The sequence below is a fragment of the Naegleria lovaniensis genome, assembly GCF_003324165.1.
Source record: "Naegleria lovaniensis strain ATCC 30569 chromosome Unknown tig019, whole genome shotgun sequence".
Lineage (NCBI taxonomy): Eukaryota > Heterolobosea > Eutetramitea > Acrasida > Naegleriidae > Naegleria > Naegleria lovaniensis.
The window spans coordinates 441,059-458,714 of NW_025407840.1; the positions used below are offsets into that span (position 1 = coordinate 441,059).

At 36.3% G+C, this 17,656-nt stretch overlaps 13 protein-coding genes across 13 annotated transcripts; 6 read left to right on the top strand and 7 right to left on the bottom strand.

The window, feature by feature from the left end:
• Positions 1 to 29: 29 nt before the first annotated feature.
• Positions 30 to 1,209, bottom strand: C9374_003433 (uncharacterized protein; the record flags this gene model as incomplete). Its single annotated transcript, XM_044692961.1, has 3 exons — positions 30 to 653; positions 703 to 1,055; positions 1,137 to 1,209. The coding sequence occupies 3 exons, from the start codon at positions 1,207 to 1,209 to the stop codon at positions 30 to 32; spliced, it is 1,050 nt and encodes a 349-aa protein (XP_044549611.1).
• A 427-nt stretch (positions 1,210 to 1,636) lies between these two features.
• Positions 1,637 to 2,224, top strand: C9374_003434 (uncharacterized protein; the record flags this gene model as incomplete). Its single annotated transcript, XM_044692962.1, has 1 exon — positions 1,637 to 2,224. One exon carries the CDS (start codon positions 1,637 to 1,639, stop codon positions 2,222 to 2,224), a length of 588 nt encoding a protein of 195 aa, XP_044549612.1.
• Positions 2,225 to 2,328: 104 nt separating this feature from the next.
• Positions 2,329 to 3,509, top strand: C9374_003435 (uncharacterized protein; the record flags this gene model as incomplete). Its single annotated transcript, XM_044692963.1, has 2 exons — positions 2,329 to 2,965; positions 3,037 to 3,509. The coding sequence occupies 2 exons, from the start codon at positions 2,329 to 2,331 to the stop codon at positions 3,507 to 3,509; spliced, it is 1,110 nt and encodes a 369-aa protein (XP_044549613.1).
• A 385-nt stretch (positions 3,510 to 3,894) lies between these two features.
• On the bottom strand, positions 3,895 to 4,923 carry C9374_003436 (uncharacterized protein; the record flags this gene model as incomplete). The annotated part of the gene is made up of 1 exon (XM_044692964.1): positions 3,895 to 4,923. One exon carries the CDS (start codon positions 4,921 to 4,923, stop codon positions 3,895 to 3,897), a length of 1,029 nt encoding a protein of 342 aa, XP_044549614.1.
• Positions 4,924 to 4,969: 46 nt separating this feature from the next.
• On the top strand, positions 4,970 to 5,326 carry C9374_003437 (uncharacterized protein; the record flags this gene model as incomplete). Its single annotated transcript, XM_044692965.1, has 2 exons — positions 4,970 to 4,972; positions 5,021 to 5,326. The coding sequence occupies 2 exons, from the start codon at positions 4,970 to 4,972 to the stop codon at positions 5,324 to 5,326; spliced, it is 309 nt and encodes a 102-aa protein (XP_044549615.1).
• Positions 5,327 to 5,389: 63 nt separating this feature from the next.
• On the bottom strand, positions 5,390 to 6,226 carry C9374_003438 (uncharacterized protein; the record flags this gene model as incomplete). Its single annotated transcript, XM_044692966.1, has 1 exon — positions 5,390 to 6,226. One exon carries the CDS (start codon positions 6,224 to 6,226, stop codon positions 5,390 to 5,392), a length of 837 nt encoding a protein of 278 aa, XP_044549616.1.
• An 83-nt stretch (positions 6,227 to 6,309) lies between these two features.
• Positions 6,310 to 7,296, top strand: C9374_003439 (uncharacterized protein; the record flags this gene model as incomplete). Its single annotated transcript, XM_044692967.1, has 1 exon — positions 6,310 to 7,296. One exon carries the CDS (start codon positions 6,310 to 6,312, stop codon positions 7,294 to 7,296), a length of 987 nt encoding a protein of 328 aa, XP_044549617.1.
• Positions 7,297 to 7,315: 19 nt separating this feature from the next.
• On the top strand, positions 7,316 to 7,642 carry C9374_003440 (uncharacterized protein; the record flags this gene model as incomplete). Its single annotated transcript, XM_044692969.1, has 2 exons — positions 7,316 to 7,459; positions 7,532 to 7,642. 2 exons carry the CDS (start codon positions 7,316 to 7,318, stop codon positions 7,640 to 7,642), a joined length of 255 nt encoding a protein of 84 aa, XP_044549618.1.
• A 116-nt stretch (positions 7,643 to 7,758) lies between these two features.
• C9374_003441 (uncharacterized protein) lies at positions 7,759 to 10,616 on the top strand (the record flags this gene model as incomplete). Its single annotated transcript, XM_044692970.1, has 2 exons — positions 7,759 to 8,077; positions 8,140 to 10,616. 2 exons carry the CDS (start codon positions 7,759 to 7,761, stop codon positions 10,614 to 10,616), a joined length of 2,796 nt encoding a protein of 931 aa, XP_044549619.1.
• A 41-nt stretch (positions 10,617 to 10,657) lies between these two features.
• Positions 10,658 to 11,432, bottom strand: C9374_003442 (uncharacterized protein; the record flags this gene model as incomplete). Its single annotated transcript, XM_044692971.1, has 2 exons — positions 10,658 to 10,854; positions 10,937 to 11,432. The coding sequence occupies 2 exons, from the start codon at positions 11,430 to 11,432 to the stop codon at positions 10,658 to 10,660; spliced, it is 693 nt and encodes a 230-aa protein (XP_044549620.1).
• Positions 11,433 to 11,514: 82 nt separating this feature from the next.
• Positions 11,515 to 14,080, bottom strand: C9374_003443 (uncharacterized protein; the record flags this gene model as incomplete). Its single annotated transcript, XM_044692972.1, has 2 exons — positions 11,515 to 13,031; positions 13,135 to 14,080. 2 exons carry the CDS (start codon positions 14,078 to 14,080, stop codon positions 11,515 to 11,517), a joined length of 2,463 nt encoding a protein of 820 aa, XP_044549621.1.
• A 240-nt stretch (positions 14,081 to 14,320) lies between these two features.
• Positions 14,321 to 15,385, bottom strand: C9374_003444 (uncharacterized protein; the record flags this gene model as incomplete). The annotated part of the gene is made up of 1 exon (XM_044692973.1): positions 14,321 to 15,385. One exon carries the CDS (start codon positions 15,383 to 15,385, stop codon positions 14,321 to 14,323), a length of 1,065 nt encoding a protein of 354 aa, XP_044549622.1.
• Positions 15,386 to 15,531: 146 nt separating this feature from the next.
• On the bottom strand, positions 15,532 to 17,601 carry C9374_003445 (uncharacterized protein; the record flags this gene model as incomplete). The annotated part of the gene is made up of 1 exon (XM_044692974.1): positions 15,532 to 17,601. One exon carries the CDS (start codon positions 17,599 to 17,601, stop codon positions 15,532 to 15,534), a length of 2,070 nt encoding a protein of 689 aa, XP_044549623.1.
• Positions 17,602 to 17,656: the final 55 nt, after the last annotated feature.

Here is a 17,656-nt window from a genome sequence, read left to right on the forward strand (position 1 = left end):
AGTTAATGTTAGATAATGAGGTAATATTATTAATCCTCATCTTCGAACTCAATATTATCGTTAGATCTGCGTTCGTTAGCAACAACGGGGTTAGGGTTGGATATTTGAGATACAGGCTGCAATGTGACCAAACCATTTCCATCATTTCGTATTTCCTCATGTGCATTGCTGTCAGACACTCTGAAAATGTAATAAATTGAAATTAGCGGAAATAAATCAGTTACTGCAGCTGTAGCGGCAGATAAAATCACATTCACATTAAGGCAGATAATACCACACATAGAGACGTAAATTAATAGGAAAATATTTGCAATAGCCTTTAGAATTATTAAAAAAGCAAACATGGAAGCTACACAGAACATTTTCTGTGTGAGTACAGATAGCGCTTCATTAGTGTGTGCCCCTTGCCATATTGATTTCTTACTCACATAAATCCACACAATGAAGAAAGTTACTACTAAAACACTCAAAATAATTTGGAATAGAACTTGGAACGACAAAACCGTTTCAACCATATGATTATCTTGTGTTGGAAAAAATATTGTCATAATGATAAATAGAACAATCTCAATAATATTGGCAATGACAATTATTGAAGTGACACCAAATCTTAATTTGGATGTTTGTTCCTTAGAATAAATAATGGAAAATCCCTGTGAAATAATTTGAGCTCTAAAGCGAAAAATTCAATTCCTGACCTACCTTAGAATGTAGAAATATTTCCATATAATTCACGCACACAAACAAAAAAGCGCAAGCAAGTATTGTTTCGCTCCAATATAAAGCAATATGAGTTGATAGAAACAGCACTGGATTAAAATCTGTCTCACCGTTCACTTGTTTTTCATTCACTCGAAATACAAATCTCGCAAGACCATGCATCGCAAAGAACAACAAACTTCCTAGCAAATAAAACGTAGTCAGAATATAAAACAGTAACCTAGATTTAAATAGTGAGCCATATTTGATTTCTCTAATTAATAAATAACTATTAACGACAAGCATGATTATGAATACGCAGGTCATGATACCCATCATAACCATGGCAGAAACATCTTACGGTTGTTAGTGAGGTTGTTGGTGAATATAAAATTTAAATGAATTCATGGTTTGAATCGTCAAGCCCATCAACATACCTGTTTCAACATTACAAGTCAAATCACTAATGCAAATTTCGGAACTTGCAAGATGGCTATGATTACTGCCCATCAGCCACGAACCAAAAATTAGAGTCCGTCCATCATGATGTGTTTGATGATGAAGACTACCATACTCCATTTATTTCTATCGTTCAGAATCTCTCTTCTAAATGTAGAATAATGTAATTCAACATCAAATCAACCACTCCCGATCCGAGAGAGAATACCACGGTATGAACTGAACAACACCAAAACGGCCGAAGAAGGAATTGACCCTCAATCAATTTGAAATAAATCCAAAAAATTTTTTGTTTTTTGTTTCGTTCCAATCACAGTCTCGGAGAGTTGGTTGTTATCAGCATCATCATCACTATCATCATCAAATTGGAGAAGACTGAAATAACACCACTCTCATTTTCTACCTTCTTCTTCTTCTATATATTGATTCAATTTATATATTCTAATTTATATTTCACGATTTTGTTTCCCAAGATAACATGAGTCAAAAGTTCGCTACGGCCTATGCCAGATATAAGGACATATTTGAGAATAATAAGAATGTACTGTCTTTCACAGCCACTGCTCTTTCTTGTGTTGCTGCCTATTTGGGTTATCTATCACGTATGAGGCATCAACAAAAGCTTGAGGAACAACTCCGTGAGTTAAATCAAACACTTTCAAAAGAACAACAAGCAACAGGTGTGGAATTATTAAAGAAGAAAACATCCGATGCTTCCATGATTGCATTGTTTATGGTCAGTTCAGCATTATTGGGCTATTCAGTAGGGCGATTTCATGGTAGACGGTCGGCCATGAAACGATTTGTGGCGTTCACAGCCAATACTGAAGTGGCTCCTACTGTTTCTGCTGCTGCTACTAGTAGTACAACTTCCTCTTCTTTATCATCAGCAAGTAGTGGAATTGCTGCAGCAACACTGAATTTAGGAAAAGATGATGTTCAAGAAGAACCTCCAAAGTCAACCTCGTCACTCACCACTGACAACGAAACCAATTCCAAATCCTCTCTTCCTTTTTTAAATTTTAATTATTCCAATTTTCCTCCCTTATTCCTCTTCTCTCTCTAATAATCATTGTTAACATGTTGGTAATTTGAAAGTTAATTGAAAGAAATCAAAAATTACGAAAAAAGAAATAAATTAAAAAATATTACAAGAACCATTCCATTCGGATGTCCAAAGATAACTCTTCCAATCATTGGATTTTAAACGCTGCTCTCATCGGATCGACAGCAATTGCTACCACGTTATCCGTGTATTTCTATCAACAAGTAAAAAAGACTGAATCCAAATTACAGAAAGAAATTTCCAATCGGAAAGAAGAACGCATTGGTAGAGTACGAGCCGAGCAAAAAAATAGAGATTTGGAGCATAAAGTATTGAATTTACAACAAAAATTGGCAAATTCATCACCATCCTTGTTATTAGAAAATAATTCAAGCAATAATGAATCGAATGAAATTATTTCAAAAGCAAGTATCAACGAAGGTTCAGAAAATATTTCACAATTTCCATTTCTGCCAATTCAACCAATTGGATATTTAAGATCAGTATACAAGACAAGAAATGGGTGTCCTAGACAGCCCTATTATGTGACCAAGGGTCGAGCAATTTTAAAATTATTGCCTCATTGCAATCCCTCTTCGTCACTGGATGGATTAGAACAATATTCACATTGCTACATTATATTTCAATTTAATTTAAATACGAATCTGACAAAAGGAGTACTGACAGACAGTCAAAATGCCATTAAGGCAAAAATTAAGCCTCCTAGACTTGGTAACAAAAAAGTTGGAATCTATGCAACAAGTATGTGTAATAATTTTATCATTTAACATTATGTTTTTATGTAAAATTTCTAATGACCAACATGACAATAGGAACTCCACATCGATACAATGCCATTGGTTTGAGCATTGTTGAAATTGATCACATTGACCGAGATGGAACACTTTTCTTGAAAGGAACAGATATATTGGACGGAACAGCAGTTCTTGATATTAAGCCATATATTGATGGATATGACAATTTTTCCAATGTAAAAGTTCCAGAATGGATTAAGGAGCCTTTGGAGAGCGTTGAAAAATATCAAGTAACATTTTCAGATGAAGCTAAACGACAACTCATAGAAGATGTCACACATTTAGAGTTTTTTGATAAGAGGTCAGAATTGGACGAGTTTATCGAATTTTTAACACAAGTTCTTTCCTATGACATTAGAAGTCATATCAAAAAGGCTAGAAGTGTCGATAGACAAGACGAACACGAATTGCTTGTGGATAAAGTTAAGGTTACTTTTGTAGTCGATGCTTCATCAAAAGTGAATCATGTCATTAAAATTGAGAATGCATAATTTGCATGGGCTTGTTGTACATTTCTAAACAGTATCAGGTAGCGTCTTAGTAGTACCTTAATGGTGGGATACGCCATTGGTGTTGTTGCCAAAAAGGCTACAGCACTGCAGGTTCCCAAGTTGTCTCCAACCTCAGTACTGATGCAGCTCGACGATGCTTAACTTCTCAAATCGGACGGGATGAGGTGCATTCATCGTGATATGGCCGTAGCCATGATGAAACCATTGAACATTATTTTCTTCAGAGATCGCAACTGGTTGTTTGTGAAAATTATAAAGGCAGTGAACAATGCACTGTCTTTCTATTTGCTTCAAGTTCTTTCATGGCCATGAGCGGCATGTACCACGAAATTTCATCCACATTCACCATAAAGTCACAAGTCTGCTATTCCAACACATCAACATCTAGAGTTAATCGATCCAGAACTAATAACTCGCCTGTGAAATGGTCGAAACACAATCGATCTTGAAGTATACCCAAGGTCAAAGAAGATTCACTACTGGTCAAATAATTACCATGTCTATCGTACACACAAATACTTCTAGTCTCTTGACAATATACCATAATATTTTGTGTCACTTGGTCTACTATGACCTGCCTTGGTGTTCGCAACTCATTTTCTCCAAATGATTTCAAGAGTTGAACGCTATCCAATGTACACTTTAAAACATGAATTTCATTCCTTCTGAAATCGCTGACAAGTAATTCACCTCTTGCATTGAAGTCCATAGCCCAGGGGGAATGAATGGCGGAGTGAGTTATCGCTTTTAACAGTTTGCCATCGGAGCATCTGAGCACAACAATTTGACCTCTCGAAAAATCTGTTGCGTACAGTATGTTTTGAGTTTTTCCATAGTCACATGTTGCGTATTGAATGGACATGCCTCTAACACCTCTAAATGGTATGTCACTACCCACAACTGTTGGGATGGTTGTTGTCCATTGAGGTTTTGATTTGTGCCCTGTTTTTGTGTCCAAGATATCCCTCAAATTAAATTTGTAAATAGTTTCAAAATTTGTCATTAGCAGGTTATCACCTCCCTCGATTAGTGGCTTGTCTTCTACCAGAATCACTGAGATGTAAAAGTTAAGTCTGAGGAATTGAAGTAATCTTTTTGAATACAGATCAAAAACATAAAATGTAGCAGAGTCAGTACTATGTGCTTTAGAGCTAACAACTAAAATTTGCTCATTAGAATATGATATTTGAAAATACTCCACCATTTCTCCCATTTCACCATGGATATGAAAAGACTTGTTTGTTGATTTCATAAATTTGTTTGAAAAAGCATGACGAGGTTTTGCTCCGAGCTTGTTTTTCAAAAGTAATCTCAAATCAGCGACGGTGGGCTTGGGAGCATCCTCGTGGTACATTTCCAAATCACAAAGAATGACTCGTGTGCGAGTTTCCATTTTTTTATGAAATCCAATAAAGAATTGCAAGATCATTTAAAAAAAAATGGTACGTACATTGATTCATACAATTATTTACTCACTTGCACCAATCTAGTCGATGTATGTGAGAATTAAACAATTCAAGACTACAATTTTCTTGCATTGTGATCCTATCGATACAGTGTTGCAATTAAAGGAAAGAATTAATCAATTATTAAATATTCCCGAGAATCATCAGCGATTGTATGCTGCCGTCGGAGATGATGAGCTGCCAAATGAAGGGACTTTGGAAGATTTGAAAATTGAAAACGATGCTGTATTGTATTTAACTAGATTTAACGAGGAATCACAAACGTGGGAAAACATCAACATACCGCAACCTGCTTCGGAATATGAAGATCAAAATGAGGAAGAAGATTAACTGGATGACGATGAATTTACAAATGATTTTCTAAATTACAAATTACACTGATCATTAACAAAATTATTTGAACAACTTTTTGGCTAGTTCTCTAACCTTGAGCTTGGTTACTTCTTCTACCTGCTCAATTTTTTCCTTTAGAGCTTCAATATTCTTCCTTTTGGATTCATTTTCTCGTTTCAGTTCAATAATTGCTTGAAAATGTGAGGCAATGGCGCTTTCCATGTCTTTCCTTTTTGATTTTAGATGCTCCATTTCTCTTTCAAGAACATTTCGAGATTTAAGGATTTCTTCAATATCACATTTCTCTTCCAATTCCATGTGCTTAATTTCTCTTTCTCTGACCTCAATGTATTGAATAATTTTACAGTAGACTGTTCTGAACTTTTGGAGTTTCATCCATAATAGATCTCTCTCGGGCGTTTCTGAATTGAAAGGCTTTGGCTTCTCAGTACTGGCGCTGTTCTGCAGCATTTGTTGAGTGTCATCTTCAAAATCAAACGATGTCGAAATATCATCACTGATGAAATCAAGAGTTTCTTGCAATTTCCGATTCCATTCTGCAAAGCTTTCATCGGCTGTTATTCGTTCCTGTAAATGAGACTGTCTCATCTTCGATATTAATTCGTTCTTTTGAGTAATCTCATACTCCAAGATCAGCTTTCGTGCCTTTAGCTCTCGAATTGAGGCTCTTATATTTTCCTTCGTGATTTGGTCATTGAATTTTGAGTTGTCTTCTATGCTGCTTCCATCAAAGCAGGCCATATTCATCATGCCCCACTTTTCATAAGGCTTCATTTCTTCAGAAAGAAGAGTAGATACTACCGATTCTTCATTGAAAGTGTCATTACTAACACTCTCCCCATCGGACCATTGAGGCTCGGAAGCCCTTAAAGACATAGTGGATAAGTTTTGGCTGACCGCATGAAACCCTTTCTTCATTTTTAAAAATTTAAAAAAATTTAAATTCAAAACAGAAAAAAATGTTGTCCTTTCTAGACCGCTCGGGCTTCTTTCATAACAAAGCCATCTTTGAAAAACTTCTCTCGAAACATGGCATCAAAGCCTCCCGAATAACTTCCATGATCAATGCAGAAAATGTTGCTGAGGGAAAAGACAAAATACTCCCATTCCGAAAAGTGAGAATTGCTGGAAAGAAAGAGCCAATCCTGAAACAACAGTGTACAGAGTCGTTGTTCTTGAACAAAAATTTTGTACCTAATGATAACAGTGTGCTTCTTCCGAATTCGTTGAGTAATTTGAAATTGAACGGAGTGGAAGGACAACAAAACGTTTCATCATTTTACGATATCAATCGAATTTGGACAGACAAAAATAATCAGGCTTCAACACTTCACGATGACGAATTGCAATACATTTTCAAACAAATTACGAGTGTTATTTCGGAAAATCAATTGATATTTTTCAGAGATTTGCTATTGTCACTCCAACATTATTACGACGATGGAACAGGCATTAGTGCGCCACAATTATTTCACAAAGCAAGGTATTTTATTGGCACAGATAGAATTTTTAAAGTACCAGCCCAAGTGAAAGTAATCAATGCTAAACAAGCAGGAGGTTTTGAAGCTAAAGAACAATCCCAAAAACCCATTGAGGATTCATATGTGTACGACATTGACTTGGAGTTATATATTGAACCAAAGTTGATTGATAAGAGTTTAGAAACAGAAAGAGAAGTTGAAGGATGTCTGAGTTTTAAAAACGAATATTTATTTTTGTTAAGAAGTAAGGAAATTGAGGTTGAATATGTCAACATTTTTGGAGAGAGAAAGAGAAAAACACTTGAAGGTTTTGCTGCTCGGGTCTTTCAACATGAATATGATCATTTAGACGGCATTAATATGTTTGACCGAATAATTGACAAGAAAAAGGATAAATATGTGTACGGAGAAGACATTTACAACTACTTGGATGACATGGGCAACTTGCGAGAAGAGTTCAAATAAATTTTCACACCAAACAAAAATGCAAATATCACACCGAAAGATTCGACAAAAAAACCACGATTCTGAAAATACCAATCATCATGAACACACAAATTCCGATAATCAAAAAAGTGAAGAAAATTTAAACATCATCACAACGTATGAGAAGTGGATCAACCGAGGGGTAAGATTTGCACCATTTTCATCCATTCTAATATTTTAATATTTTCGTATTAAAATTGGTTCTTGTCAATAGCTTTACGGAATTGTCATCATCATTGTGCTGTCATTGAGTGCCTTTATCTACTACATGTATTATGTATCGTCTGCATTGACCAATGCTTCACCACGATACAAGCACCACTGACTTTGATTTAAACAATCTCGACAATTGATGGCACAGACTCCTAGCCGCGACTGTAAATATTATTTACAACCAAAAAAACCGTTACCGCCAAATTTCAAATCCTTAAAAAAAAAATAATGCTACTCAGTGCCTCAAGTAAACGTACCTCGGTGCCATCCTCTGCGAATGGCAAAAATTCTGAAATGACACCAGTTGAAGCATTGATGGATACGATACGGAGCTTGTGTTTTCAGAAGAGAGTTAGAATCAACGAATTTTTTATTGATTTTGATAAATTGAGATCGGGTTTTGTCTCGTTGCAACAATTTCGTAGATGTTTGAGCATGTTCGGAATGGAATTGAGGGATGAAGACTTTGACCATTTAGTTGCTGTATACTTGGATCCTAAATTGAACAAGGTGAACTATGCCAAATTTTCAAACGATGTCGATCAAGGTAAGTGGATTTTTGATTGAAGTGATTCCAACATACAACGCTTGGAACTTTAAACCTATCAGTATTTACCCTGAAGAACATGGAAAAAAACCCAAAGATAGAAGCACTCAAGGCAGAAGCACTATTACAGTCTCAAAAATCAATTCCAGAACTTACAGAAGATCTCAACACTTTGTATGAAAAATTGAGATGGGAATCTAAAACTCAGGGACACATCATTAAAAATTACTTCAAAGACTTTGACCCACTTAATCACGGAACTGTAACTAGATCTCAATTTTTGCAATGTCTTCCTTTCCGAAACTTAAATGGCGATGAGCTTCATATGATCCTCGATCGATACACCGATGAGAAAATGCAAGTCAACTATTTAAGATTTCATGAGGAAGTAGAAAATGACACATATTTAGAGCATATTGAGCAACCTACGTTCCAAAGAGAACCTATCTCCTATGAAGAGAATGTTGAAGAAATAGAAAAAGAAATCAAAAAAGCCTTGATAAAGCACAGAATTAAATTAGATGAAACATTTCGTGACTATGACAGATTGAGAACAGGATTCATTACAAAACCTCAGTTCATTGCTGCGTTAGGATCTGTAAAGCTCCACAAAATGGCCCTCAACGCTGATCAATTAGAGGCTGTTGCTGAAAAATACCGAGTGGAAGATAAACACTCAGAAACAAGAGTATCGTACCAGGAATTCCTGAACAATATGAACTCAGTATTCAATGACAAAGGATTAGAGAAATTCCCAACAAAAAAGTTTGTCAACCAAAATCAGATATTGACGCACAAACGAAAGTCACTCTCAGAAGAAAAGGAGCACCAATGCTCTCTATTACTCGACAAAATTAGAGACACTGTCAAAACCAAGAGAATCTTATTGAAACCAATTTTCCAAGATTTCGACAAGACCAAGAAGGGCACCTACGCCACAGACCATGTAACCTTTTCCAGATTTGAAAGGGTTTTGCATATGGTTGGTATTCATCTTACTTCTGAAGAATATGCTGTTCTTGAAGAAAAGTATGATGACTTGGGAAAGGGTCTAGACGTCAACTATAAAATGTTCTTGGAAGACGTTGATGAAATTCTGGAAGGAAGCAACATACCTTACAAAAACTTGGATATTTCTTCCAAAGGACTTTCTACCACTCAACTAGAAAACACACAAAAATCTTTCCAAGATATCATGGAGGACATCTCCTTCAAAGCATTAGTCCACAGAGTGAGACTGGAGGAGTTCATGCGAGATATGGATCCATTGAGAAGCTTTGAGATTACTCAAAAACAATTTAGAAGCGCGCTAAGCATGGGTGGTATACAATTAACAGACTCAGAATTCAATTTACTTTGTGCTGAATTCATGTCCCCAACTAAAAAAGATTACGTACTGTACAGAAGCTTTTGCGACCAAGTTGACAGCGTGATAACAGAGAAAAACTTGGAAAAGCAACCAACCAGAGATCTCACTTCCACAAAGGTTTTTGCTGAAGCATCTCTTACGAAAAGAGGGCCACAAAAAATTGCAATTTCATCTTTCACTAAGACGGAAGATGTTGAGCTACTACTATCCAAGCTTCATGATGCCGTACAAACAAGAGGAATAGCTCTGAAGCTGACTTTTGAAGATTTTGACAAATTCAAGAGAGGCAAAATTACCAAGTCTCAATTTACACAAGGGTTGGACAAGCTGTTCAAATTTTTAAGTGAAGAAGACTTCAAGTTGCTGCAAGAAGCATACTTTGAGCCTTTATCAGGATATGTAAATTACTTTAAATTTATTGAAGATGTAGATAAGAACGAAAGAGTTGACGGACTTACCAAGAGCGTCTATGCTCAGGAGTTAGAAGCCGAAATGTCCAAGAATTTTGTGAGCCCAAAAAATTCCAAAGAGCTGCCCTTAGAGATTTCCAATTTAATGAATCGCGTTAAATCAGTTGTTGTGAAAAATAGAATCAGATTGAAGGAATTCTTTACTGATTTCGACAAGCTCAGACATGGCTATGTGACTAGAGCAAAATTCAGAACAGCCTTAAACATGGCCAAATTGGAGTTGAAGGAGCAAGAAATTCAAATCTTGGAGGAGTATTTCAAATTAGACAGCTATCAAAACTGTATCAGCTACACTGCACTTTGTGACGAGTTGGATAGGGCGTTTACTATTTCTAACTTAGAGAAGTGTCCAAAAAGCAAGATTGAAAAATTCGAGCCAAGACATTCATATCCTTTGAAGGCTGCAATCCCTGAAATCAGCAATGATGTTGATGAAAACGAGCTCCAATACATCCTTACCAAGGTCGCCATGAAAGCAGCAGTGATGCAACAATTATTATCTCATTATTTCCAGGACTACGATCGGTTGCGAAAACAACGCGTCACCAAGAGCCAATTTGCATCAATTATTGATTTCTTAAAATTCAATTTAACTGGCAAACAGTATGATATTCTGCAGAGAAAATATGAAGACGAAAGAGGAGATGTGGACTATTACACCTTCTGTAAAGATGTTGACAAAATAGTTTCCACATTGTAAAAACCTCAATACAAACCCAACTTTATTGGGTTATTGCAATGTTACATGAATTGAGAATTTGGTAATTGACTTACAGCAACCACCAAAATCAACGAACCAAAAATGAATGAAATAAAGTAAAGTGCACTCAAAGCAGTGGATGTATCCTTCTCAATTACTTCTTGCCAGTAATAGTTAACCTCAATGTCATTGTTAATGGTGGATGGACGATAGGTGCTTTCATCATTTTCATCGTAATCTATAGAGCGCAGAGTTCAATCATCATGTTGTGTGAATGATGAGTAAATAATATTTCCAAAACTTAATGATTAAAAACATACAATCAAGAGTGTATTTGATTTCCTTGATAGTATCACCATGATAGATAAATAAAAAATCAATTCGTTTCAAAAATTGATATTGCATTCTGTTTGTTGCTGTATCAAGTATTCCTTTAGAGAAGAGAGTAATCCATGAAGTTTCAAAATTTGGATGATGAAATGAAAAAGCCAATTTCAAATCATCCTTTGTTTGCATTATTAATTCTTCATAATATTTATCAGTGTTAGCCTCTGCTTTAGGAGTATCAAGAAAGGCTTCAAGTATTGCAGCAACACCCGTGATGGTGATCTTCTTTGAGAGTCCGAATCGAGGTGCATCTCCGTAAGGTACTTCACTCCATTCCGTTCTCTTCTCATTAAATTGTATTCTTTTCAGCATGGGAATAGCATCACCAATTTTATGTGCTTGTACTTGTTGATGATACTTGGCCATCATGATCAAGCCGATGATGATGAATAACAGGTAACCAGACGTGGCCACTCGATTTTGTCTCATTTTTTTGTGCTGCCAACTCACGTTGGAAATTTAGTAATAATCAATATTTAATAAATATTGAATTGGATTGAATAAAAAGGATTTAAGCATCGATCGAACCAGTTTGTTTTTCTGTAAGTTCTGCAATAATGGATGATTTTTGAACTTGTCCAGTCAATCTTCCTCTCCACACCACAAACACGTCATCAAATCCTAACTTGGAGAAAATCAAGTGAGCCAACACAATTGGAGTATCAATCGAGATGGTTACAGGACATGTATCTTTTTCAATTTGAACCAATTCATCACAGTGCGGATCTTTTTCAACGAGTGGTTTCAATCTTGATTCATAATAATCTTGTAACTTTTTCGTGTTCACACAACCCACCAGCAGTAAATCATCCAAATTATTCACGACAGGAATGGTTTTTGGTAGATTTGGTGTTTTGAGAATTTGATCAATCTTTTGAATAGAGCTCACTTCCTCAATAATTGAAATACTATCCACATATTGCATGATATATTTCACCTTGATATCATCCGAGTCGGTGAATGATTCCAAAACAGCAGGCCACTTTTTATACTTGATCACAACATCGTAGGCACTGTATGAGAGCCATCGAGAAATAGCTACTCCAATATATGATGCTACCAATGAAGGTAAATGTACTCCATTTCCTGTTAATTCCAACAAAATAAATACTGAACTGAATGCTTGTGTTTGCGAACTTGTCAAAGAAGCTGCTGCAACAAGGCCGTAACTTGCTGGAATGATTGGATGGTTTGGTGCAAATCCATCTGGGAAAATATTTGCCAAACCTTCTCCTACTAATCTTCCCAAAGATGCTCCAATGACTAACAATTGCAAATAACTTCCTCCAGCAACAGGAACTACAATGGTTAACATGGTAATGATGTAACGAATAGTTAAGAAAATAGAAATAGTAATAAATGTTTCTGATAGATTTCCTTGAGTCCATTCACCTTTTGCTCCATTCACTGTTGTCAATGGTTTTGTCATCAATAATTCTTCAAAAACGGGAACGCCTCCCATACTCATAAATTTGCCAATAAACTGTGGAAACATGAAGATGCTGGTAATTAAACAAATTAACCATGTGTAAATAATTCTGTTTTCCAATAAAATAAGGAGTTTGCTTTTAGAGTATTTGCTAAAATCAAAGAATCCTAAATGTTTCTTTCCGTATTTGTCTCTCAATACAAGAAGCATTTCATTGCCATAGACAACAGCTGCTCCAACAAAAGCCATCACAACTGCCAAAACAATCATGAATGCTAATTCAGGAAGAGTATAGGCTGGAGGTACAAGTTTGATATTCCATGTGAAAAATGGTTTGATATTTTGATTTACCAAACTGTGAAGTAAGCGAGAGGTCATACATGCAATAAAAGCAGCATAGAAGCTCTTGAAATAATTTCTTAGAGAATAATAGGTTCCTACTAATTCTGCTCCAAAGAGTACTCCTCCAATAATAGCACCGTCATTGGCTGCACAACCAACGACCAATCCACAGACAATCATTTCTTGTTTTAAAGTTTTAGTCTTTCGGATAGATTCAAATATCTTTAGTTTGAGTAAATTATTGGCAAGACATGTGACTGGGTGAAGTAGGTCATTAATAGCAGCGAAAAAAATTGAAAAACAATTCCAAGTAGTATATTTGATGAACCAATCCTGTCAAACAATAACCCACACACTTACCAATATGCATACTAGGACCCATCTTACCAATATATAAACCAGCAGTTAGCACGGCAGGTAAGCACAACAATTTCACAATCATTGTCTTTAAACTTAAAACATCTTTCAAACCTCTCACACCATTTAAAATTGCTTTAATACCAGCCAAACCACTGCCTTCAGCAGCTGGTGCAATTAAAGCAGTTAACACAATAGCAAAAGAAACGAAAATTAGATTATAAACAACCCAAATAAACAATCTCAAACTATAGTCCTTCTCTGGGTCCCATAAATTAATCAAAGAGTTCTTTCCTAAAACTAGATATCGCACAATAATGTCATGCGAGAAAGTGATCAATCCTCCCAAAAATCCGAGTAATGTCAAATACGTATAGATGTAATGGGTATGTTTCTTTGTTGACAATTGTTGCTTCTCTAACGCTGCTGAATACTTTTTTTGCAAAAGAGTTCTGGCACTATTATAAAGTTTACCACCGACATTGTTTTGTTTGTTTGGAAGTAAGTGTGCAGTACTTGGAATATGGCTCAGCGAGGCTGTTGAAGTGAGAGGAGTTGGTGTCTTGTCATCATTCAGTGATATTGTTGAGCCTTCATTCATTTGAAGAATATGTAATTCTTTAGTTGCTTCGTCATCCTCTTGGGTAGAGTAGCCTTTTCGGTGTTGGAGATTTAAATTGGCTGTTGTGGTTGATGAAAATTGATCCATCATTTCTGTTTCGTTATATCCATTGTTATCATGGCTGTTGTGAATAATATTATTATTGTTGTTTTGATGTATATACTCGGTACCATTTCCATAATGGTTATTATCGTTCATCTCATCCTGATCTAGCGTTGCAAAGGAGTCTTCATGGAGGTCTATACTCGTCGTAGGAGGGGATGATGAGAACGTAGAAGGAGAGGCTTCTGGTCGCTCACGATGATGACCGAGCACGAGCTGGTTCATTTGTTTTTTCAAAAAATTTATTGGGTGATGCGATTGAAAATGGGCGTGTGGTCATTTTTGGATTTTGGCCGTCAGCTTTTTTTTGTGTTCATGTTAAAACACAAAGACTCCGAAAAGCTCATTACTGTTCTTGAGGGAAGAGTTTTAAGGTTGGTTTCGAGTATCAGTTGAAATCCAAACTACAGGAACAAAAAGCCATCACAAGATGACATCCCATTGTGAAACTTATTTTGAAAAAGTTTAATAATGATCGGAAGTACGTGGTTTTCTCTCTTTCAAACTACCAGCATTGGTTTCGTTGGTGGTGCTGGGTGGTGATTCTGGTTCATCTTTGCTATCGTCATGAGTGGAGGAGTCTGATGAGGAGGTCGATGGTGGCACGTTTTGAGTAGTGACAGCATCGGAAGATGATCTTCTTCTCTCGGGCACATCGTCAGACATGCAAACAACAGCCAAGAAAATACCTAAAATTGCAACACAGAACAAGGTGACAATACCAATACTAATGTAAGGATGATCTGTCAAGAAATGAATAATCGTTGGAGTGTTGTCAACTGGACCTGGGACTGGTACTTTCTGTTTGGAGTTGTGACCTGATTCAATAAATTGTTGAAGCTTGGAAATGTCTTCAGTGAAAACAGACATGCTACGATCTTTGCCAGTGAAATACACAATGACTGGATTGGTTTTGGTATCAAGGCCAAATCGTTTCGTACATAATTCTGTCTCTTGGTTGCAATTCACTCGAGCAAAGAAGTTAAATGTGTCCTTGTTTTGTGTTGCAATATCAGTGAATTTTGAATTGTACGAATTAAAGGATGAGCTATCAGGATTATAAAACATAACCACCCAATTTCGTTGTTCATTCTTAATTTTTGCTTCCAAGTCTACTTCAATGATATCTTCAACGTTTCCAGTGCTTTTAGATTTTGAGAATACATCATCCAAAAATCCTTTGATTTTTGGTATGGATCTTTGACCATAGTATTCAGTGATAGGCTTTCCATTAGCGTATACTTTGAGTGTTGGATAACCTCTGATAGAGAATCTTCTACAAACATCCGAATGTTCATCACAGTTAATTTTAGCTAATTGAACATTATTGTAATGAGGAATTGATGAATCTTCGAGTTCTTTGGCCAATTCGGACCAAACAGGTGCCAATCTTTTACAATGTCCACACCATGGAGCAAAGAATTTTACAAAATACACTCGATGATTATTTGATGGTGATTCCACCGTATTTGCAAAATTTTGAGAAGTTAATTCTAATACAACTCCCGATGATGACGATGATCGAACCATTTCAACCAAAAGGCTCATCATGAAAGCCAAACAACAAGCAAAAAGAAAGTGCGTCCTTTGTCGAGTCATTTTTTCAATCTTCTATCCAACCAAGCCAACATTACCAAAAACACCAAATTATTATTATGAAATCGAACAACATAGCTTTAATTCTTTTTGATACCAAAAAGTTTGTTCTTCAATGACTCATAGAATGATTCAACATCCTCTAAATCAACCCAATCGAAATCATAGGTTTGAGGTTGACCTAAATGTGTGACATTCCATTTGTCGCTCCATGAGAATGGAGGTGTTTGAACGGGGTCTTGATGAGTTGGACCACAAATTCCCCACATACTTGTACTCTTTTTCACTTTAGTATAATCAGCAACCTTGGTATCAATACCACCAAATGCAAATGCACGCTGAGGGCTCACTCTCAAATCATATCTTGAGGAAATGGATTTACTTGGATCCATGTTACTGAATTGATCTGTTTTCCATTCGTTGAATTGAAGCACTCGTCCAAAATCTTTAAAGTCCACTGGTTTTCCCTTATTGCTTCCAATCTTGGCTTGCTCTCTTCTAAAGATTTGAGCTCTGGAACATAAATTATAGTCGTAATCGTTTCCAAACTTTTCCTTTGCTTGTGGATAGCCTGAAATATTGTAAATAAATTCAAAATAAGGAATGTTATAAGAGCTCCAGAATGTTTGGTTATTCAAAATTGGAGTAACATCTTTCGTCATGACAGTTCCAGGAATTTGTTCCAAAATCCATAATGAATCAGAGGGCAATTGACACTGGCCAGGAGTGAACTTGTTGTAATCGAGAGCCATCCATTGGTTGTTATAGGTTCCACTGTTATATAATCCAAACAGTGTGACCCATTCATGGGCAGTTTTTGCAAGTCTATTAGCAACAATAGAACGCATCCAACACATAACACTGTGTGGAGTAATAAATTGGAAAAGATTGGTGTTAAAAACGTCATTAGTTGTTTCCATAGTCACCAATCCATGTTGTGTCACATAAAAGTCGTCCTTACTGGAGAGGAACGATGGTGAAGATGCAAAAGCAACAGTTTGAGAGGCAATTCCATCTTCCATCAAACTATAGACCTTGTACATTTTGTTAATAATATTAAATCCTCTCCATGTAGTATGCCCAGCGAAGAGATTGCGACAGTCTGGAGTGATCTTGATGAGAGCGCTACAATCGGTCAAAGTTTCTTCATCTGGCAACACAATTCCTCCATTGTTTTTGAAAGATGCAGATCTTGCATTTTCATTCGAATCCTTAATCGCTCCTTCCAAAGTTTCCATATCACCAGCAGAGTTCAAGAAATATAAATCAAGCCAATTCAACTTTCCATAAATTTCATTCTTTTCCGTGTTGGCACGAATGGTATATCCCTCTACAAGTCCATGGAATTGATTCAGAATTCGTTCAATTTCAATCCAATATGCATTTTGTGGATTTTGTTGCACTTGAGTCTCTAACCAATTCATATTATCTTGCATGTAGGCAATTAAAGCAGCTGGATAATAGTAGGAGGTAGAGTGGCTCGCAGATTGAGCTAAACCTCTTTTCATCATTTCACGAGGAATTTCTTGTTGTTGCATTCGTGAGGAGGATGAAACCAATCGGTCATAGGACTTGACCCATTCATGACCACTTCCAAATCGACTTCTCATCATATCCATGCTGTACGTCTTCTTGGCAAACACCCAATTCGAGTATTGATTTTGAAAGAAGTTGTAAATTTGTGGTTGGGTGAGAAGACCCTCAGCCATACCCGATGCAAAACGTTGATTGGCTTCGGAACGATAACATGCATCACTGTGAGCTCCACGATTGGCAGAGGTGAAGGTATTGACCCATAATCGCATCCATCCATCCACTGCTGAAGTTTGATTGTTGAATGTGGGTGAATAACCATCGTAAATAATTCCCGTTGCAATGGCCATATTATCTGCTCGTCCGAATGTGTATGAAAATTGTGTGCTTCCCCACATGATTGCATGATTGGTATTGAGCGATGAAGATGATGATGATGAACAATAAATAGAAACTAAATTCACGACACTGCTCACATCGATGGAAAGTTTGGCATCTCGTAATAATTGCCTCAGCTCTTCCACATGGTTTTGAAATTCGGCACCATGACTCAGTGCACTGAAACAAAATAAAGAAACCAACACGAGAGAAAGAATCGCTCCACTCAAGCGAAACATTTTTTGTTTGTTTAAAGATTTTATTTGTTTTTCAAAAAAATCCAAAGTATTACTG